The 22,397-nt window shown below is 44.8% G+C and overlaps 2 protein-coding genes across 3 annotated transcripts; both read left to right on the top strand.

Moving 5' to 3' along the window:
* The first annotated feature begins 431 nt into the window (after positions 1–431).
* On the top strand, positions 432–1,772 carry LOC127317434 (uncharacterized). Its single transcript, XM_051347994.2, has 3 exons — positions 432–588; positions 689–777; positions 1,426–1,772. Exons 1-3 carry the CDS (start codon positions 559–561, stop codon positions 1,571–1,573), a joined length of 267 nt encoding a protein of 88 aa, XP_051203954.1. The 5' UTR covers positions 432–558; the 3' UTR covers positions 1,574–1,772.
* An 8,234-nt stretch (positions 1,773–10,006) lies between these two features.
* Positions 10,007–22,109, top strand: LOC127317435 (uncharacterized). 2 transcript variants are annotated; one of them, XM_051347995.2, is made up of 5 exons: positions 10,007–10,119; positions 11,069–11,152; positions 13,756–14,915; positions 20,406–20,489; positions 21,804–22,109. In XM_051347995.2, exons 3-5 carry the CDS (start codon positions 13,757–13,759, stop codon positions 21,872–21,874), a joined length of 1,314 nt encoding a protein of 437 aa, XP_051203955.2. In that variant the 5' UTR covers positions 10,007–10,119; positions 11,069–11,152; position 13,756; the 3' UTR covers positions 21,875–22,109. The 2 variants fall into 2 exon arrangements, 1 of the variants encoding a protein (XP_051203955.2); XR_011747998.1 differs by lacking the exons at positions 10,007–10,119; positions 11,069–11,152; positions 13,756–14,915 and adding an exon at positions 14,930–18,270 and having other exon boundaries at positions 21,804–21,829.
* The last annotated feature ends 288 nt before the right edge of the window (positions 22,110–22,397 follow it).

The raw sequence follows: 22,397 nt of genomic DNA, 5'->3' as shown, positions 1-22,397 counted from the left end.
TTAGAGCCTGAACGTTGGGTTGGGCTGGGCTCAGGCTTGCAAGGAAAGCAATTTAAACCTAGTCTAGGCAGGGCTTGTCTGGCCGGACCAAGTTTTCGCATGTTTGGACCAAATTAGGCCTGATTTGTAAGCCTAAAGGTGAGGCCGAGGAATGCCTAGGTGTAATTTGGAGTATCCTTGGACAGGCAATTTCGTCATTTCGCTTCAGACCAACTGATTGATCAGCCTTAGATCAAAAATGTATTGGTTAATGCTGCGTGCTTATCCATCTAGCCAACAACTAAGCTAATCATCACCCACTAAAAAAACCACTCGGCTTGTACGACCGTATCCACTTGTCTCGAAAAAGCCGGGTACGTTTCACTACTGCCCAAAAAAACCATACGGAACCGCGAGGGCAAACCCGTCATTACAGGCCCCGAGCGAGTGAGTGGCCACGCCACGATAAAGCCTCCTCACGCGCTCCGCCCGCTCTCCCCACTCACCCGCCGTCGCCTCTCCTCACTTTCCTCTCGCATCGTCCGCCGCCGCCGTCGCAGCGTCCTCCCGGCGACTCCGATGGCCGCCAGCAAGTGGGTCCGGCCCGAGGTGAGCTCTCTACGCCCAGATCCGAGTCCGACCGTCCACTCCTACCCCTCGCTCGCTCTTCTGATGTCCAGCTTATCCCCCTTTGTTTGCGTCGGCGCAGGTGTACCCGCTGTTCGCGGCGACCGGCGTGGCTGTGGGCATCTGCTTCTTCAGCCTGTTTCGCAACATCACCGGTAACCCCGAAGTGAGGTACGGATCCGGATTCTAGTGCCCCACTTGCTACTTGATTTCTTGGAGATACGGCTCCTGCCCCGTCTCGCTTGTTCGATTTTTGCAAGAGTTGGCGTTGTGCTTATTAGTGGACTAGATAGAGTAGATCCGCTGGATTTCGGCCAGTTCGTGGTCTTACGGTGTTGACTTCGGTGCTATGGTTGTCGTGGTTATGTTTTGCCAGGTGAAAATCTGTGCTCTAGATTTCGTTTGTGTAAGGGGGGAACTAATCCACAAGGCGTGAGAACAATTTGGCATTTTACAAGAGTGTTCTTGCTTGTTTGCCTGTATTACTAGGGAAATTGCGCCCATAATTTGTGCTAGGATTATTTTGTGTTCCGAGTATGATATTGCAACAATCATTGCTCGTAGACAGGGAGCCAAGCGTGTTATCTTGTGGGTTCTCATGGACAATGAACTGTTGTATTATATATGGTCTGCTTTTCTTGCAATTGACTGTTTACTGCACCTGCATGATGATAAGGTGATCTTAATTCTTAACAAACATCATCTGGATTGATTATTCTAAAGTAGTGCCAGCTTAGCTTAATCGTGTTAGAGAACGGCCTGAAACATGTCTGCATCTTGTTTGTACAAAGAGACACGCTGAAACGATTTCGTCTGCAGGGTCAGCAAGGTTGGGAGGGCGGCTGGAGTGCTGGAGAACCACGAGGAGGGGAGGCGCTACGCCGAGCACGGTCTCAGGGCCTTTGTGCAGAACAAGACCCCCGAGATCATGCCAGGAATCAACAAGTTCTTCACCGACCCGAAATGAAGCATCCCAGTCTGGCTATGAGTCGGCTGGTCAAAATGTCGTGCTGCTTATTAGTAACTGTTGTGGTCAAATGTAAAACCCACTTCGAGTAATTTGGAGATGTCAAAATAACTCTTATTGAAAGTAGAACCATGAATTGCTTGATGGCTTTTCTATATATGTGAGATGGCTGATGGCTTGAAATATGTGTACTGTTGAATTCCTTGAATGGTCAGTCATGTGTATAGTGGTAGCTTGCTGATTGCTGCAACATTTTGATGTTGCCTCTGGTATTTTGAACTTGTTCCTGTCCTCCAGACACAATCCTTTGGAAGTTCAGATTTCTCAATTCTTAAGGTTTTGGCGTGTAAAACATGTGCCTTGACTATTGCAACATTTTATCTCATGACCTGCGTCCATGTGGTATCTACTTCTACATTCCCCATTTACCAGCAGAGGGTTGCTATATGTCAAGATGGTCGATGGCTTGAAATATGTGTATTGTTGAAATCCTTGAATGCTTGAACTTACTCTTGGCCGTTTACAAGGGTGCTCTTGCTTGTTTGCCTGTATTGTTGTGGAAATTGCAAACATAATTGATAATTTGTAGGATCGTTTTCTATTCTGAGCATGATACTGAACCAATCAGGACATCACGTGTGCTATCATGTGGGTTCTAATGGATAATGAACTATGTGTATTATATGGAATACTTTTCATGCAATTGTTTAGTGCAATTGCATGATGAGAAGGTGATCTTTAAAAACATTATTTTGTTGGTTGTTTTTAATTAGTGGTAGCTCATATTAATCTTGTCTAAAAAAACAATCTAAAAAGGGATATCTGATCTTGTTAATATTAATATACTGAAACATATCTCATCTGCAGGGTCAGCAATGTGGGGAGAGCAGCATTTGTGCAGAACAAGACCACCGAGATCATGCCAGGGATTAATAAGTTCTTCACCGACCCAAAATGAAGCGTCTTAGCGAGGATGTTGGATAACTCTTATTTGAAGTAGTAGGAGTACCATGTATTGCTTGGTGGATCGCTATATATGTGATGTTTGATTGCTTGGAAATACCAGCTTCATTGAGATTGCTGAATGTTTCTGCTTAGTTACTGTATTGTGCAGACATCAGTGGTAGATTTCTGCAAACATTTAGATATTGCTGGCTTGCTGCTGGTGTTTTGAACTATGATCCTGCCTTCCAGTATCTGTGACACGATTCCTTCCGTATGTGTCCACTGTTTAGCCTTCGTTATGTACCTTTTTTTTAAGGTATTGTGATTAAATTTAGGGCAAGAATTTTTGTTACAATCAGACATTGCTTGCTTTTGCACTCAGGCTTGGGCAGAGCAATGCATAACACCACTACGCAACACACTTCTAATAAAAGTAGCAAGCAGATGAGCGGCCATGTTGGCAGATCTCGTAATCTTTGAGATTCTTATGGTTTGGACAATCTGCATGGCTTTAGAGATGGCAAGCAAGCCAGGATCTGTCAATTGATTGGAAGTTGAGAAATTTTACAAGTTCTGTCAATCACTCTCGCAATCAATCTGACTGGAAACAAGGCCCTCCTTGATGGCGATGGCCTCTGCTTTCTCGGCCGACCTGCATCAATCTATTGGGCACCAGGCTGAGCAGAAAAAAAAAAATGTTTGGCTTTAAGGGGAAGAAACCCAAAGCGCTGTGATTTTACTAGAAGTGATTGTGTGTACGACACCAAATTGCGAGTGCGGAGACTCGAACCTGGGCGGGCGGGGATGCATCAGCCCATCCCAACCACCGGGCTATGCCTCGGTTCACAGGCTGAGCAGACGATGCAGCCATTTGAGTCTGATGGTGGCAGCTCCATGATTCGATATCAGTATTAAAGGTGTGTTTGGTTGCCTGGGCCGAAAACCTGCAAGCATGCGCCAGCGAGATGGGAGGCATTGCGCGTCGCGAACGGGCCATGTGCCACTTTTGTCGGGTCGTTTGGTAGCCTGTGCGGCCTTTTGCGCGCCGGAGAAGGAACACAGGCCCCATCGTTTGGTTGCCCTTTCCAGCCCATCTTGCACGCAGGAAATCCTTACCACAATTCAAATAGGGTGAGATTACCATGCCATGACATCTTACATACGATCAGAGACCACTCAGAAGAACAAGATCCTGACGATCACCACGATGAGGAAGGCGATGATGTAATCTTTCACCCGGCTGGGACGTACCTCCGGCGGTGCTCCTTGTAGAGCATGTACTTCCTCCGGCGGCAGCTGTGCTAATGGCACTGCCTCATCGATGGCATGATCTTCCTGCATCTCCTCTTCCAGGAAGCTGAGGTACTCTTGATGTGCCTCCTCCAATGTTGCATATCCTCGGTAGCTGTTGTTGGAGTAGCCATTGACCTGATCTTGACAGATTCTCCATGATCTGTAGATTCCTCGAACCCGCCCGCGAAACACCATATACCACTAGCATGGCAAAAGAAGAAGTTAGCAATCACAACAAAATGAAGCAATTCAGAAATGAGCAATAGAACAAGACAAGTGTTGACAGCTGATGCGTGCAATTAACACACGTCCGTTGGGAACCCCAAGAGGAAGGTGTGATGCGTACAGTAGCAAGTTTTCCCTCAGAAAGAAACCAAGGTTTATCGAACCAGGAGGAGCCAAGAAGCACGTTGAAGGTTGATGGCGGCGGAGTGTAGTGCGGCGCAACACCAGGGATTCTGGCGCCAACGTGGAACCTGCACAACACAATCAAAGTACTTTGCCCCAACGTAACAGTAAGGTTGTCAATCTCACCGGCTTGCTGTAAACAAAGGATTAGATGTATAGTGTGGATGATGATGATTGTTTGCGAAGAACAGTTAAGAACAATTGCAGTAGATTGTATTTCAGATGTAAAGAATAGGACCGGGGTCCACAGTTCACTAGTGGTGTCTCTCCCATAAGATAAATAGCATGTTGGGTGAACAAATTACAGTTGGGCAATTGACAAATAAAGAAGGCATAACAATGCACATACATATATCATGATGAGTACTATGAGATTTAATCAGGGCATTACGACAAAGTACATAGACCGCTATCCAGCATGCATCTATGCCTAAAAAGTTCACTTTCAGGTTATCATCCGAACCCCTTCCGGTATTAAGTTGCAAGCAACAGACAATTGCATTAAGTATGGTGCGTAATGTAATCAACACAAATATCCTTAGACAAAGCATCGATGTTTTATCCCTAGTGGCAACAGCACATCCACAACCTTAGAACTTTCTGTCACTGTCCCAGATTTAATGGAGGCATGAACCCACTATCGAGCATAAATACTCCTTCTTGGAGTCACAATTATCAACTTGGCCAGAGCCTCTACTAGCAACGGAGAGCATGCAAGACCATAAATAACATATATGATAGATTGATAATCAACTTGACATAGTATTCAATATTCATCGGATCCCAACAAACACAACATGTAGCATTACAGATAGATGATCTTGATCATGATAGGCAGCTCACAAGATCTAACATGATAGCACAATGAGGAGAAGACAACCATCTAGCTACTGCTATCGACCCATAGTCCAGGGGTGGACTACTCACACATCAATCCGGAGGCGATCATGGCGATGAAGAGACCTCCGGGAGATGATTCCCCTCTCCGGCAGGGTGCCGGAGGTGATCTCCTGAATCCCCCGAGATGGGATTGGCGGCGGCGTCTCTGGAAGGTTTTCCGTATCGTGGCTCTCGGTACTGGGGGTTTCGCGACGAAGACTTTAAGTAGGCGGAAGGGCGGAGTCGGAGGAGTCACGGGGGCCCCACACGCTAGGGCCGCGAGGGGCCCCCGTTAGGCCGCGTCGCCCTAGTGTGGCGGCGCCCCGTGGCCCCACTTCGTATCTCCCTCGGTCTTCTGGAAGCTTCGTGGAAAAATAAGCCCCTGGGCTTTGATTTCGTCCAATTCCGAGAATATTTCCTTACTAGGATTTCTGAAACCAAAAACAGCAGAAAACAGCAACTGGCTCTTCGGCATCTCGTCAATAGGTTAGTGCCGGAAAATGCATAATAATGACATATAATGTGTATAAAACATGTGAGTATCATCATAAAAGTAGCATGGAACATAAGAAATTATAGATACGTTTGGGACGTATCAAGCATCCCCAAGCTTAGTTCCTACTCGCCCTCGAGTAGGTAAACGATAACAAGGATAATTTCTGAAGTGACATGCTATCATAATCTTGATCATACTATTGTATGCATATGAGATGAATGCAGCGATTCGAAGCAATGATGAAGATAATGAGTAAACAAATGAATCATATAGCAAAGACTTTTCATGAATAATACTTTCAAGACAGGCATCAATAAGACTTGCATAAGAGTTACTCATAAAGCAATAAATTCAAAGTAAAGGTATTGAAGCAACACAAAGGAAGATATAAGTTTCAGCGGTTGCTTTCAACTTCAACATATATATCTCATGGATAATTGTCAACACAAAGTAATATAACAAGTGCAATAGGTAAACATGTAAGAATCAATGCACACAGTTTACACAAGTGTTTGCCTCTAAGATAGAAGGAATAGGTAAACTGACTCAACAATAAAGTAGAAGATAGGCCCTTCGCAGAGGGAAGCATGGATTACTATTTTTGTGCTAGAGCTTTTAATTTTGAAAACATAGAAACAATTTTGTCAACGGTAGTAATAAAGCATATGTGTTATGTATAAGATATCTTATAAGTTGCAAGCCTCATGCATAGTATACTAATAGTGCTCGCACCTTGTCCTAATTAGCTTGGATTAACACGGATTATCATTGCATAACATATGTTTCAACCAAGTGACACAAAGGGGTACCTCAATGCCGCCTGTACAGAGGTCTAAGGAGAAAGTTCGCATTGGATTTCTCGCTTTTGATTATTCTCAACATAGACATCCATACCGGGACAACATAGATAACAGATAATGGACTCCTCTTTAATGCATAAGCATTCAACAACAGTTAAAATTCTCATAAGAGATTGAGGATTTCTGTCCAAACTGAAACTTCCACCATGATTCATGGCTTTAGTTAGCGGCCCAATGTTCTTCTCTAACAATATGCATACTCAAACCATTTGATCATGAAAATCGCCCTTACTTCAAACAAGACGAACATGCATAGCAACTCACATGATATTCAACAAAGGTAAAAGTTGATGGCGTCCCCAGAAACATGGTTACAGCTCAACAAGCAACTTATTAAGAAATAAGACACATAGCAACATATTCTTCACCATAATAGTTTTTAAGGCTATTTTCCCATGAGCTATGTATTGTAAAGGCAAAGAATAGAAGTTTAAAGGTAGCACTCAAGTAATGTACTTTGGAATGGCAGAGAAATACCATGTGGTAGGTAGGTATGGTGGACACAAATGGCATAGTATTTGGCTCAGGGATTTGGATGCACGAGAAGAATTCCTCTCAATACAAGGCTAGGCTAGCAAGGTTGTTTGAAGCAAACTCAAGTATAAAAGGTGCAGCAAAGCTCACATATGAACATATTGTAACTATTATAAGACTTTACATTGTCTCCTTGTTGTTCAAACACCTTAACCAGAAAATATCTAGACTCTAGAGATCAATCATGCAAACCAAATTTTAGCAAGCTCTATGTAATTCTTCATTAATGAGTACAAGGTACATGATGCAAGAGCTTAAACATGATCTATATGAGCACAACAATTGCCAAGTATCACATTATTCAAGACATTATACCATTTACCACGTGCGGCATTTTACGTTTCCAACCATATAGCAATGAATGAAATAGTCCAACTTTCGCAATGAACATTAAGAATAAAGCTAAGAACACATGTGTTCAGACGAAACAGCGGAGCGTGTCTCTCTCCCAAACAAAGAATGCTAGGATCCGATTTTATTCAAATAAAAACAAAAACAAAAACAAACAGACGCTCCAAGTAAAGCGCATAAGATGTGACGGAATAAAAATATAGTTTCACTAGAGGTGACCTGATACGTTGTCGATGAAGAAGGGATGCCTTGGGCATCCCCAAGCTTAGACGCTTGAGTCTTCTTAAAATATGCAGGGATGAACCACGGGGGCATCCCCAAGCTTTGACTTTTCACTCTTCTTAATCATATTGTATCATCCTCCTCTCTTGACCCTTGAAAACTTCCTCCACACCAAACTGAAAACAAACTCATTAGAGGGTCAGTGCATAATTCATATATTCAGAGGTGAAATAATCTTTCTTAACACTTCTGGACATTGCACAAAGCTACTGAAAGTTAATGGAACAAAGAAATCCATCAAACATAGCAAAACAGGCAATGCGAAATAAAAGGCAGAATCTGTCAAAACAGAACAGTCCGTAAAGACGAATTTTTTAGAGGCACCAGACTTGCTCAGATGAAAATGCCCAAATTGAATGAAAGTTGCGTACATATCTGAGGATCACGCACGTAAATTGGCAGATTTTTCTAAGTTACCTACAGAGAACCATACCCAAATTCATGACAGCAAGAAATCTGTTTCTGCGCAGTAATCCAAATCTAGTATTGACTTTACTATCAAAGACTTTACTTGGCACAACAATGCAATAAAATAAAGATAAGAAGAGGTTGCTACAGTAATAACAACTTCCAAGACTCAAATATAAAACAAAGTGCAAAAGTAAAATAATGGGTTGTCTCCCATAAGCGCTTTTCTTTAACGCCTTTCAGCTAGGCGCAGAAAGTGTGAATCAAGTATTATCAAGAGATGAAGCATCAACATTATTACCTCGGGCTTTACGCCTACCCTTCTTACTCTTTTTCTTACTCTTTGGTTTAGGGAATACATGTCTGCCTCCCGGTGTAGAGGTGAATTTTAGGGTGCCTTCTCCCACATCTATGATTGCTCCCAATAGTTTCAGCAGGGATCTTCCAAGTGTGATTTGTCCTGTTCCTACACATTCAATAACAAGATAATCAGTGGATACCGTTCTTCCAAGAATGGTTGTGTGCACACACTCGGCTATTCCCTTAGGAATTATAACAGAGTTATCAATAAGAGTTACTCCTTCTCCCCCTTCAACGAGTCCCCAAAGTGTCAAAGATTCATAAATACTCTTAGGCATAAGGCAAAATTCAGACATAATATCACAATGGGCATGAAAAGTTTTACCACCAATAATAATTTTAATAGTAGGGTCCCACATTGAAGGTTCAGAGTTCACTAAAACTTGATCAAGACGGTTACGAACATAACTATAATTTTCTTTCAAGCAAGATGCACTTGTCTCAAGAGTGTTTAATCTATTATAAATGCTAATAAGAGCTGATTCAAAGTTATTAGCTGAACTATGTGATGCAACCAATTTCTTTATGGCATTAAAAGTGTAACATCCCAAGTGAGCTACCCTTTTATTTTTGCAAGTTTGTGCATCATCTTGCATTCATGCATCTCATAATGTCACTTTTGGTTCTTATAAAATTTGCATTTGGATTTATTTTGCCTTTCATCTTTGATGTGTTGGTTTCTCTCTCTTCGTTTTACCTCCATCTCACTTGAGATGTTCCAACCTTCAAGCCTACCTATCCTACTCCTACACTTGACCACTTTTTAAAAAGGTCATGCCAAAACTTCTAGTAAATATGGGTTAATATTATACCCTCTCCTTAATCTCTTATTTTGTAATTATTCAACATAATAATCAACTTTTTGGTTTACTAAAATACTTTGCCTGGTTTAATCCAAACCAACAGTGAATTAAAATTATTTACAAATCTTTCTCTTATCCTAATTCAAAATGGTTTTGGTTTTGGTTGAGTAAAAACCAGAAAAGAATTTGAAATAAAATGGAAAAGAGAGCAGCCTAGTCTGATCCTTTTTCTGCTTGGACGCCCAGCGCAGCTCCTGTTCATCTGTCTTCTTTCCGTCAGAAACCAGACGACGTGAGCATCTTCCAATCTTTCTTCTCACGGTCACCTGCCCAGCTCCTCTATCCTTCTACCCTTCCTCCAAATCAAGCCACAAACCCTAGACCTCTTCCTCTGCGCCGCCCCTCTGCTCCTTTCTGCTGCTCCACAAAAATCAGAGAGGGACATTGAGAGAAAGTCTTCAGTTTCATCAGACAAAACCGCTAAGAAATCCTGCCGGAGATCGCCGTCCTTGCCGTCGTTGTTCGCCGCTGCTCGCTGCGCCGAGCGCGGGGATGGAGCCGCCGTGGTGCCCTCTTCCTCCTCGCTGAACCGGAGCCGGAGCTGCTCAAGAACGCCGCCGCCGCCAAGACGTACCTGGTGCGCCGCCGTGCACGCCGACGACCTCCGCTTCGCCCCGCCGTCGTCTCCATCCTCCCCAACTTTTCTCCCTTGACGTGGTGAGCCTCCGTCCGAGTTCCCTGTCGTTCTCCCGTACCTCTTTTCCGCTTCTTGAGCTGACGCCGTCATCTGCGTATCTTTCCGCTGTTCGTCGCTGTCGTTGTGCCACCAGAGGCGCAGCAGCGTCGATCTTGGTCGAGTTTCGCAGTTTCCTTCAAAGGACCGAGCCCCTCTCTTCAGTTGGCTGGCTGGTTACATCTGCACCATAGGTGAGACTCAAGTTCGTTCGTTGTCGCCAGCGCGCAAGGCGCCCCTTTTTATTCCTGTGCAGTTCTAAATCGTGTTCAGTTAGCTGATGTCAATTCTTCAGTTAGCTTCTAGTTAGCTGCTTCCCTGTTGTTAATTTGTTTCTTCAAAACGATATCTATCCCAGCTAGTTGGAGCACTTGGCCGATTCCCTGGGAAGCCTGGAGATCGAAAACTATCTGGCATCTGTAGCTGTAGTGTTGTTGTTCCGTCTCTGGTTCGGTTTCAGAACACAGTCTCACGTATCAGTTCAGTATCCTCTCTTCAGTTACGGTAGATGCACACAACTTCTTTTCTGCTGCCTGTAGTTTCACCCAGAACGTGATCTATCCAGTTTGTCTTTGTTTTCCTGCTACTCCTGGGATCGTTGTCCCATACCTCTGGTCCATGTATAAAAAGATCACTCCTTTACTCCTTTGTTCTCTGGTACAGTCAACTGTTTTAACATTTTGTTTTCCCAAATTCTTTTAAACTGTGTAGTTCTATTAACTTACAAGGATTTGAATCCTATTTCAAATCTGAACCTGTGACAGCTATTTCTTGGAACAAGTAATTTGACTAATTGAAATAAGTGCTTCATATAATTAAAAGTTTGCCAAATCATATCTTGAGTACCGTGTCTCCGATGACGATGAACTTTATATCAAAATCAATCGTTTTTCCGAGATGAATCCAACTATGAACTTGTCATGCATCATAGACCTTTCTATCTCTGCCAGATGGTTAATTACACGAAAACTAAATGATATGTGCGGGCAATTATTAATTATCTTGTCTAGCAGATTGCCCCACTTAATTTTGCTAAGCATGGTCCTTCTTGCATATCACATGCCATGCATCATATTGTCGCATTTCATTTCTTGTATTGATTGTGTACTCTCTCTTGTATGTGTGTTTGGTTCTTCTCGTTAGACGTCGGTACCGAGGAGTACGGCGAGGAGTACGACTACTACCTTGAGGAGGATCGTGCCGGTTTCTCTTCTTCTGACTTGACAGGCGAGCACTTTTCCCTGCTACCTATTTTCTGCTTTTGCCTCTTTACCTTACTGCTATCCTGGTGTGCCGTTCTTGTCACGTATCCTATCGCATGTCACCTATTGCAAGCCATAGATCCATATATATGTCCTACATCTGTTGTTTGGTTACAGGGTCAGCCATGCGAGTCGTAGGCTTGCTTAGTACCGTTGTTATATGTTGTTACTATTATCGCTATCGCCACTGTTATCTAGTTGGGTTATATCTGTTGGGGGGTTCCGAGCTACATGCTTATGGTTATATCTGTTCGATAAGATCACACCTTACTTATTCATGCTAATAATAAAATTGCTAAGTAGAGGCATCGGTGGGTCAGCTGATTTTTCGTTTTGAACACGGCTCACTTGTGTCCACTAATATCTTAGGATCCCGAGTTCTTGTTATCTGATCCAAGACTGAGCGCACTAACCATACGTGGGGTTCAGTGGGGCCTCCTCGACCAATTCCAGAACTACTTCCATTGTCCAAGTGCCACAATTAGTTTTTGGTGTGTTTACTCTTTTATCGCGTGCATGCCAGCCTGTTACTTCTTTATTTTGGGAAGCCCAGTGAGCCTTGTATCCCTTGTTTCTGGTATGCACGTATAGGTGCGGCACGTGCGTCTATCGCATGCTGAAGCGGGTCATTCGCCCCTGTGTGTGTTTTGACCCTCTGAAGCCATCCTCGCAACAGCTAGGTCCGCCTCGGAGACTCGGCCGAACTCCGTAACGGGTTTAACTTAGTTAGGTGGCTCTTGGACTTGGTCTGTGGTGAAGGGAGAGGTAGTGTCGTGATACTCTGCTTTGATCCAGTAGGGTTGATCGAGCGTATGAGACCAGTAGTGCATCCCTGCAGGGTTACAATCTTTTCGAAAAGCCGTGTCCGCGATTATGGACGACTTGGAGAAGTGTTGCTTGATCATAGACAACTTTCACCCTTTATCTGCTAATTAACTTGCGTAGTAATTAGCAGAACTATAATAAAAACTGGTTAAAACTGTACACCGTGTGAGTGCCTTTGCATCTTCTTCCTGTAGCATGTAGAAGGGGGAATGCATCGGCTGAGTTATATTTGCAGAGTTTTAGAACTGTTATATGCACGCTCTCTTATCTATATCTTGTAAACGGGAAGTTGAGTGTGTCTCTATAGGTTTTAGTGCAAGCTTTGCTGCCGCTAAACCCCACCATATAGCCGGCGAGCGCAGCCAATATTCTAAGTCTCGCTGGGTACGCGCCTTGGTACTCACCCTCGCTTTTCCTCTCTTTTTCCGGCAACCGTTGGCCCGATGTTTGCAGGTACGACAGGTTATGAGTATCCACCTAGACACTACTTTGTTGACCACGCCGAGGACGACTACATCGAGTAGAGAGGACGCTCCTAAGGCAGCAGCCTGGGGCTTGCTGGATATGGATCCTATTGCTTTATTTATGGACTCTTAGTCCCATTTGCTTCTTGTCTGTACTCAGACGTGTATTCGCTTCCGCATGATGTATTGATGTATTGTTGGGACATGTGTCCTCTGAGTGTCATTTGCTATCTTGCTCTATGAGCGTTGCTATATACTTATTTAACTCTTTTGTGTCGTAGAGTTAATGTTGTGATATCATCTGTGATGCTATGCCCTTGTAACCTGTGCACCGTGCGTGTATCATATCGAGTGCACAGGAAGGCGAGACACCTAGGCCTGGATGCGTGTACGCGAGGGGCACTAGTTCCGCGTCCGTATTCCTACTCCTAGGGTCAACAGCTTGGTGCTCCGACACGGATACGTATTCACGGGGGGGTACCAGTTCCGTGATGCGTATCTAACTTCGGGTACGTATTCACGGGGGTACTAGTTCCATGATGCGTATCTAACTTCGGGGGCCGACAGACTTGGTATCAGAGCATGGACTGCCTTTAGGAGCCCTTGCAGCGGACGTAGTCGTGTCTAGAACTAATACTTTAGTAGCTATGTAGGAAAACTTTATGCGCGAGAGTAGGAATTCTTTTTATTTCTTACCCACCCACCCTCCCTCTGGTAAGGAAGTGTAACGAATTTTACTCTCTTCTTACCTAAATTTCATCTAGGATTTCACGTCTTCGGGCTTCCGTAGTACCATAGATTGTTGTGTGGTTTTGTGTTGAGAAAAATGTTGCTTCGATCCAATTTCTGTGTTACTTCATCAATCATGTTTCGGTTGAAAATTCTTTTCTAGCTTGTTGGCATAATCATGTTAACTGGTTGTTGATTCCGGTGCTAATATCGAGTTCCTTTCTTCTACGGAGCTGTTCCTATCAAGTTCATGTTTGTGTTGTTCACCTTCCAATAAACATAACTTGGGTCGTGTTGACACTTGCCAATGTTAAAAAACTTCAGTATAGGTACATACCACTGTCTTGCGAGATTTGTGAAGTATTGTTTTGCTATCGTTCTAATCTTCAATATGTTATGGCTAGCTCTTGTGTACTTGAATTCATGTACCTTGATGATACCTATGTCATATTCATGTTTCTATCTTGCAAGTTGAAGTTTCTTCTAATGTACTTATGTTGGATTTTTATCCTACTGTGTACTAATCTGCAATCTTGATGTTTGTCATCAGGATGCCTCCAAGGCGCGCACCTCCGCCTCCTCCACCTCCACCTCTGGAAATTGGGCAAGCTCTGCTTAATGTGACTCAGATTCTAACGCAGTTGGCCCAGAACCAGGTGCAGAACAATGAAGGGAATGGCCGGGTCACTATCAGAGAGTTCCTTAATCTCAACCCGCGCACCTTCGACACTCCTCTGAAGCCACTAGATGCAGATGATTGGCTGCGTGAGATGAACCGCACCCTCAACACCGCGCGTGTAGCTCCAGCAGACAGAGTTTCCTTTGTGACCTTCCTCCTGAGAGGTGAGTCTGCTGCATGGTGGGACAGCTACCTAGAGAGGAGAGATCCAGATGTTGAGACTGGTTGGGATGAGTTCCAGGCGCTTTTCAGGCGTCATCACATTCGTGATGGTGCCATGGACAAGATGCGTGAGGAGTTTCGCAGGCTCACACAGGCTGATATGGATGTGGAAACCTACAGCAGAGCCTTCACCAACCTTGCTCGCTATGCAGGTGATGAGATCTCCACCGATGAGAGGAAGCAAGACAAGTTTCGCAGAGGCCTCAACCCTACAGTCAAGTTCGCTATCAACCTGATCAAGTGCAGAAACTTCGATGAGCTTGTTGATACAGCTATCAAGGCTGAGACTGGTAGACAGGAGTTTGAGCAGTCAAGGAAGCACTCTCGTGACAATGGCTCTTCTTCGACACCAGCTATGCCACCTCAGAAGCGCAGAGTTTGGTTTCCTGACACTGCTCCACCAGCACCACGGTCCTTCCACTCGAGACCGCCTGGGTTTGCTCCCCGCCCACCCACCCCTCAGTTTGCTCACAGGCCAGCACAGTTTCAGCACAGGCCAGCTTTCGCTCCTCAGCAACACGGAGGTTTTGTTCAGCAGCAGAGGCCAGCTTTTGGTCCTCCTCAGAGACAGTTTGCTCCCCGTCCTTCTTCAGTCACTTGCTACTCTTGTGGCCAGCCTGGGCACACTTCCCGTACTTGTTCTCAGAAGCAGCAACTTCCACCACCACCACCTCGTCCTTCCTCGACTCAGACGATGGTGCGTGCTCCTTCTACAGGCAAGGCTTTCAACTATAACAATATGCCTAGATCTGCCACTGTCAACAATATCACCGCAGAGGAAGCTGAGAAGGCATCAGACGTTGTGCTTGGTACCTTACTTGTGAACTCTTTTCCTGCTAAAGTTCTGTTTGATACCGGTGCATCACATTCTTTCGTGTCTCAAAAGTTTGCTCAAATGCATGGGTTGCCATTGGTTTCTTTGCCCAACACTCTCATGGTACACTCGCCAGGAGCAAATATGAGATCTTCTAATGTAAGTCATGGCAACCAAATTTTCATTGGAAGCTATATGTTCCTTGCTTCATTGATAGTGCTCAAAAGTGCTAGCATTGATGTGATCCTTGGCATGAATTGGTTGAAAGCTAACAAGGCAAAGATTGATTGCCCCACAAAGTCTGTCACTCTTGTTCACCCTTCAGGCCAGATAGTCTATTCTCCAACTTCTTCAACAGTGCAAGTGTTCTCTCTTGAAGCAAATCCTCTACCTTCAATTGAAGATGTTTCGGTGGTTTGTGACTTCCCCGATGTCTTCCCTAATGAGCTTCCAGGAATGCCACCTGACAGGGCTGTTGAGTTTGTCATTGAGCTAGAACCTGGTACAGCTCCTATCTCCAAGAGGCCATACAAGATGGGTCCAAATGAGTTAGCTGAACTCAAGAAACAACTTGATGAGTTGGAAAAGCTTGGTTTCATTCAGCCTAGCACTTCCCCATGGGGTTGCCCCACCATCTTTGTTAAGAAGAAGGATAAAACTGATCGCTTGGTGGTTGACTACCGCCCTCTGAATGAGAAGACGATCAAGAATAAATATCCTCTTCCTCGCATCATTGATCTCTTCGACCAACTTGCGGGTGCCGTTGTGTTCTCTAAGATGGACTTGAGAAGCGGCTATCACCAAATAAAAATCCGCAAGGAGGATATTCCAAAAACAGCTTTCACCACTCGCTATGGCTTGTATGAGTACACAGTCATGTCCTTTGGCCTCACTAATGCTCCAGCAACGTTCTCTCGCCTCATGAACTCAGTCTTCATGGAGTATCTTGACAAGTTTGTGGTGGTCTATCTTGATGATATCCTTGTCTATTCCAAGTCTAATGAAGAACATGAAGAGCATCTTCGCCTCGTCCTCACCAAGCTCCGCGAGCATCGCCTTTATGCCAAGTTCTCCAAGTGCGAGTTTTGGCTTCCAGAAGTCGTCTATCTTGGGCATGTCATTTCTGCAAAAGGCATAGCCGTCAATCCTGAAACAGTCAAGGCAATTGTTGAATGGCTTCCTCCGAAGAATGTCAAGCAAGTGAGAAGCTTCCTCGGTTTGGCTAGCTATTGCCGCCGCTTTGTTGAGAACTTCTCCAAAATTGCCAAGCCTCTCACGGATCTTTTGAAGAAAGACAAGAAGTTCCTTTGGACTCCGGTGTGTCAAGAAAGCTTTGAACTCCTGAAACAGAAACTCACTTCAACTCCAGTTCTTGTTGCTCCAGATACTTCCAAGCCCTTCCAGATATTCTGTGATGCCTCTCTTCAAGGATTGGGTGCAGTTCTCATGCAAGAACGTCAAGTTGTGGCGTATACTTCTCGTCAGTTGCGCAAGCATGAATTGAACTATCCCACTCATGATCTCGAGGTTGCCGCGGTTATACATGCTTTGACAACTTGGCGTCCCTACTTGTTGGGCAACCGTTGTGAAATCTTCACCGACCACAAAAGCCTCAAATACATCTTCACTCAACCCAATTTGAACATGCGTCAAACGAGATGGATGGAGACCATCAAAGACTTTGACTTGTCTATCTCCTACACTCCTGGCAAAGCAAATGTGATGGCTGATGTGCTGAGTCGCAAGGAGTATTGCAATAATCTCATGGTGAAAGAAGCACAACCTCTTCTTCATGAAGAATTCCAGAAGTTGAATCTTCAAATCGTTCCTCAAGGCTTTGTTGCAACCTTGGTAGTTGAGCCTACTCTTGAAGAAAAGATAAGAAAGGCACAGTTGGGTGATGTCTTAATCGAGAAAATCAAGGAGAATATGCATCAATCAAAGTACAAGGCTTTCTCTCTTGATGATCAAGGCACTGTGTTCTTTGAAGGGCGCATGGTCGTTCCTAAAGTCCAAAGCTTACGAGCGTTGATAATGAAAGAAGCTCATGATACTCCCTTGTCTATCCATCCTGGAAGCACCAAAATGTATCACGATCTAAGGTCAACATTCTGGTGGACAAGAATGAAGCGTGAGATAGCAAAGTATGTCTCCGAATGTGATGTTTGCCGCCGAGTCAAAGCTGAATGTAAAAGACCGGCCGGTGTTCTGCAACCCTTGAAAGTTCCGGAGTGGAAATGGGATAAAGTCGAGATGGATTTCATCACTGGCCTTCCAAAGTCCCGCAAGGGCAATGATGCAATCTTCGTTGTGATTGACCGCCTCTCTAAGGTTGCTCACTTCCTTCCTGTCAAAGAAACAATCTCTGCTAGTCAGTTGGTTGAGCTCTACACCACTAGAATTGTCTCTCTTCATGGTGTTCCCTTGGAAATAAGCTCTGATCGTGGAAGCATCTTCACTTCCAGATTTTGGGCAAGCTTTCAGAAAGCTATGGGAACAACTCTTCTGTTCAGCACGGCTTATCACCCTCAAACTAGTGGACAAGTTGAAAGGGTAAATCAAATCCTTGAAGATATGCTTCGTGCTTGTGTGATCTCCTTCGGCATGAAATGGGAAGAATGTCTTCCATATGCTGAGTTCTCCTACAACAACAGCTATCAATCCAGTCTTGGCATGGCACCATTTGAAGTTCAATATGGTCGCAAGTGCAGAACGCCTCTAAACTGGTCAGGTCCCGGTGAAAGGAAACTCTTTGGTCCTGACTTTGTCAAAGAAGCTGAAGAACAAGTCAGAATCATTCGGGACAATCTGAAGATAGCTCAGTCTCGTCAGAAAAGCTATTATGATAGCAAGCACCGTGATATGGTCTATAAGCCTGATGATCTGGCTTACCTCCGTGTCACTCCCATGAGGGGTACACATCGTTTCGGTATCAAGGGCAAGTTGGCTCCAAGATACATCGGTCCTTTCAAGGTTCTTGCAAGGCGTGGTGAAGTTTCCTACATGTTAGAGCTTCCACCAAATCTCTCCAAAGTGCACGATGTGTTCCACGTGTCACAGCTCAAGCAGTGTTTCAAAGATCCAGGCCGTGCAGTTGATCACGAGTCTATTGACCTTCAAGAGGATCTTTCCTATCGTGAGCATCCAGTTCGCATTCTTGATGAAGCCGAAAGGAAGACGAGGAACAGTTCTGTCAAGTTTCTCAAGGTCCTTTGGTCTAATCATTCCAAGAAAGAAGCAACTTGGGAACGCGAAGATCTTCTCAGATCCGAGTATCCCGCTCTCTTCACATCTCCTTAGGAATCTCGGGGCGCGATTCCTTCAAGGGGGGGCGAGTTGTAACATCCCAAGTGAGCTACCCTTTTATTTTTGCAAGTTTGTGCATCATCTTGCATTCATGCATCTCATAATGTCACTTTTGGTTCTTATAAAATTTGCATTTGGATTTATTTTGCCTTTCATCTTTGATGTGTTGGTTTCTCTCTCTTCGTTTTACCTCCATCTCACTTGAGATGTTCCAACCTTCAAGCCTACCTATCCTACTCCTACACTTGACCACTTTTTAAAAAGGTCATGCCAAAACTTCTAGTAAATATGGGTTAATATTATACCCTCTCCTTAATCTCTTATTTTGTAATTATTCAACATAATAATCAACTTTTTGGTTTACTAAAATACTTTGCCTGGTTTAATCCAAACCAACAGTGAATTAAAATTATTTACAAATCTTTCTCTTATCCTAATTCAAAATGGTTTTGGTTTTGGTTGAGTAAAAACCAGAAAAGAATTTGAAATAAAATGGAAAAGAGAGCAGCCTAGTCTGATCCTTTTTCTGCTTGGACGCCCAGCGCAGCTCCTGTTCATCTGTCTTCTTTCCGTCAGAAACCAGACGACGTGAGCATCTTCCAATCTTTCTTCTCACGGTCACCTGCCCAGCTCCTCTATCCTTCTACCCTTCCTCCAAATCAAGCCACAAACCCTAGACCTCTTCCTCTGCGCCGCCCCTCTGCTCCTTTCTGCTGCTCCACAAAAATCAGAGAGGGACATTGAGAGAAAGTCTTCAGTTTCATCAGACAAAACCGCTAAGAAATCCTGCCGGAGATCGCCGTCCTTGCCGTCGTTGTTCGCCGCTGCTCGCTGCGCCGAGCGCGGGGATGGAGCCGCCGTGGTGCCCTCTTCCTCCTCGCTGAACCGGAGCCGGAGCTGCTCAAGAACGCCGCCGCCGCCAAGACGTACCTGGTGCGCCGCCGTGCACGCCGACGACCTCCGCTTCGCCCCGCCGTCGTCTCCATCCTCCCCAACTTTTCTCCCTTGACGTGGTGAGCCTCCGTCCGAGTTCCCTGTCGTTCTCCCGTACCTCTTTTCCGCTTCTTGAGCTGACGCCGTCATCTGCGTATCTTTCCGCTGTTCGTCGCTGCAGTTCGTCGTTGTGCCACCAGAGGCGCAGCAGCGTCGATCTTGGTCGAGTTTCGCAGTTTCCTTCAAAGGACCGAGCCCCTCTCTTCAGTTGGCTGGCTGGTTACATCTGCACCATAGGTGAGACTCAAGTTCGTTCGTTGTCGCCAGCGCGCAAGGCGCCCCTTTTTATTCCTGTGCAGTTCTAAATCGTGTTCAGTTAGCTGATGTCAATTCTTCAGTTAGCTTCTAGTTAGCTGCTTCCCTGTTGTTAATTTGTTTCTTCAAAACGATATCTATCCCAGCTAGTTGGAGCACTTGGCCGATTCCCTGGGAAGCCTGGAGATCGAAAACTATCTGGCATCTGTAGCTGTAGTGTTGTTGTTCCGTCTCTGGTTCGGTTTCAGAACACAGTCTCACGTATCAGTTCAGTATCCTCTCTTCAGTTACGGTAGATGCACACAACTTCTTTTCTGCTGCCTGTAGTTTCACCCAGAACGTGATCTATCCAGTTTGTCTTTGTTTTCCTGCTACTCCTGGGATCGTTGTCCCATACCTCTGGTCCATGTATAAAAAGATCACTCCTTTACTCCTTTGTTCTCTGGTACAGTCAACTGTTTTAACATTTTGTTTTCCCAAATTCTTTTAAACTGTGTAGTTCTATTAACTTACAAGGATTTGAATCCTATTTCAAATCTGAACCTGTGACAGCTATTTCTTGGAACAAGTAATTTGACTAATTGAAATAAGTGCTTCATATAATTAAAAGTTTGCCAAATCATATCTTGAGTACCGTGTCTCCGATGACGATGAACTTTATATCAAAATCAATCGTTTTTCCGAGATGAATCCAACTATGAACTTGTCATGCATCATAGACCTTTCTATCTCTGCCAGATGGTTAATTACACGAAAACTAAATGATATGTGCGGGCAATTATTAATTATCTTGTCTAGCAGATTGCCCCACTTAATTTTGCTAAGCATGGTCCTTCTTGCATATCACATGCCATGCATCATATTGTCGCATTTCATTTCTTGTATTGATTGTGTACTCTCTCTTGTATGTGTGTTTGGTTCTTCTCGTTAGACGTCGGTACCGAGGAGTACGGCGAGGAGTACGACTACTACCTTGAGGAGGATCGTGTCGGTTTCTCTTCTTCTGACTTGACAGGCGAGCACTTATCCCTGCTACCTATTTTCTGCTTTTGCCTCTTTACCTTACTGCTATCCTAGTGTGCCGTTCTTGTCACGTATCCTATCGCATGTCACCTATTGCAAGCCATAGATCCATATATATGTCCTACATCTGTTGTTTGGTTACAGGGTCAGCCATGCGAGTCGTAGGCTTGCTTAGTACCGTTGTTATATGTTGTTACTATTATCGCTATCGCCACTGTTATCTAGTTGGGTTATATCTGTTGGGGGGTTCCGAGATACATGGTTATGGTTATATCTGTTCGATAAGATCACACCTTACTTATTCATGCTAATAATAAAATTGTTAAGTAGAGGCATCGGTGGGTCAGCTGATTTTTTCGTTTTGAAGAAGGCTCACTTGTGTCCAGTAATATCTTAGGATCCCGAGTTCTTGTTATCTGATCCAAGACTGAGCGCACTAACCATACGTGGGGTTCAGTGGGGCCTCCTCGACCAATTCCTGAACTACTTCCATTGTCCAAGTGCCACAATTAGTTTTTGGTGTGTTTACTCTTTTATCGCGTGCATGCCAGCCTGTTACTTCTTTATTTTGGGAAGCCCAGTGAGCCTTGTATCCCTTGTTTCTGGTATGCACGTATAGGTGCGGCACGTGCGTCTATCGCATGCTGAAGCGGGTCATTCGCCCCTGTGTGTGTTTTGACCCTCTGAAGCCGTCCTCGCAACAGCTAGGTCCGCCTCGGAGACTCGGCCGAACTCCGTAACGGGTTTAACTTAGTTAGGTGGCTCTTGGACTTGGTCTGTGGTGAAGGGAGAGGTAGTGTCGTGATACTCTGCTTTGATCCAGTAGGGTTGATCGAGCGTATGAGACCAGTAGTGCACCCCTGCAGGGTTACAATCTTTTCGAAAAGCCGTGTCCGCGGTTATGGATGACTTGGAGAAGTGTTGCTTGATCATAGACAACTTTCACCCTTTATCTGCTAATTAACTTGCGTAGTAATTAGCAGAACTATAATAAAAACTGGTTAAAACTGTACACCGTGTGAGTGCCTTTGCATCTTCTTCCTGTAGCATGTAGAAGGGGGAATGCATCGGCTGAGTTATATTTGCAGAGTTTTAGAACTGTTATATGCACGCTCTCTTATCTATATCTTGCAGACGGAAAGTTGAGTGTGTCTCTATAGGTTTTAGTGCAAGCTTTGCTGCCGCTAAACCCCACCATATAGCCGGCGAGCGCAGCCAATATTCTAAGTCTCGCTGGGTACGCGCCTTGGTACTCACCCTCGCTTTTCCTCTCTTTTTCCGGCAACCGTTGGCCCGATGTTTGCAGGTACGACAGGTTATGAGTATCCACCTGGACACTACTTTGTTGATCACGCCGAGGACGACTACATCGAGTAGAGGGGACGCTCCTAAGGCAGCAGCCTGGGGCTTGCTGGATATGGATCCGACTGCTTTATTTATGGACTCTTAGTCCCTTTTGCATCTTGTCTGTACTCAGACGTATATTCGCTTCCGCATGATGTATTGATGTATTGTGGACATGTGTCCTCTGAGTGTCATTTGCTATCTTGCTCTATGAGCGTTGCTATATACTTATTTAACTCTTTTGTGTCGTAGAGTTAATGTTGTGATATCATCTGTGATGCTATGCCCTTGTAACCTGTGCACCGTGCGTGTATCATATCGAGTGCACAGGAAGGCGAGACACCTAGGCCTGGATGCGTGTACGCGAGGGGCACTAGTTCCGCGTCCGTATTCCTACTCCTAGGGTCAACAGCTTGGTGCTCCGACACGGATACGTATTCACGGGGGGTACCAGTTCCGTGATGCGTATCTAACTTCGGGTACGTATTCACGGGGGTACTAGTTCCGTGATGCGTATCTAACTTCGGGGGCCGACAAAAAGCTCGATCCCCATCGC

The sequence above is a fragment of the Lolium perenne genome, chromosome 7 (genome assembly GCF_019359855.2).
Source record: "Lolium perenne isolate Kyuss_39 chromosome 7, Kyuss_2.0, whole genome shotgun sequence".
In the NCBI taxonomy this organism is placed as follows: domain Eukaryota; kingdom Viridiplantae; phylum Streptophyta; class Magnoliopsida; order Poales; family Poaceae; genus Lolium; species Lolium perenne.
Note: the sequence above shows the minus strand (reverse complement) of the source record. Positions and strands in the feature narration are given on the sequence as shown.

Coding starts and splice junctions, on each gene's coding strand:
- LOC127317434 (XM_051347994.2), top strand. CDS start 559: ATGGCCGCCAGCAAGTGGGTCCGGCCCGAG. Junction 589..688: donor GCAAGTGGGTCCGGCCCGAG/GTGAGCTCTCTA, acceptor GCGTCGGCGCAG/GTGTACCCGCTGTTCGCGGC. Junction 778..1,425: donor ACCGGTAACCCCGAAGTGAG/GTACGGATCCGG, acceptor TTTCGTCTGCAG/GGTCAGCAAGGTTGGGAGGG.
- LOC127317435 (XM_051347995.2), top strand. CDS start 13,757: ATGCCTCCAAGGCGCGCACCTCCGCCTCCTCCACCTCCACCTCTGGAA. Junction 14,916..20,405: donor GGCATCAGACGTTGTGCTTG/GTACCTTACTTG, acceptor TCTTCTCGTTAG/ACGTCGGTACCGAGGAGTAC. Junction 20,490..21,803: donor CTCTTCTTCTGACTTGACAG/GCGAGCACTTAT, acceptor CGATGTTTGCAG/GTACGACAGGTTATGAGTAT.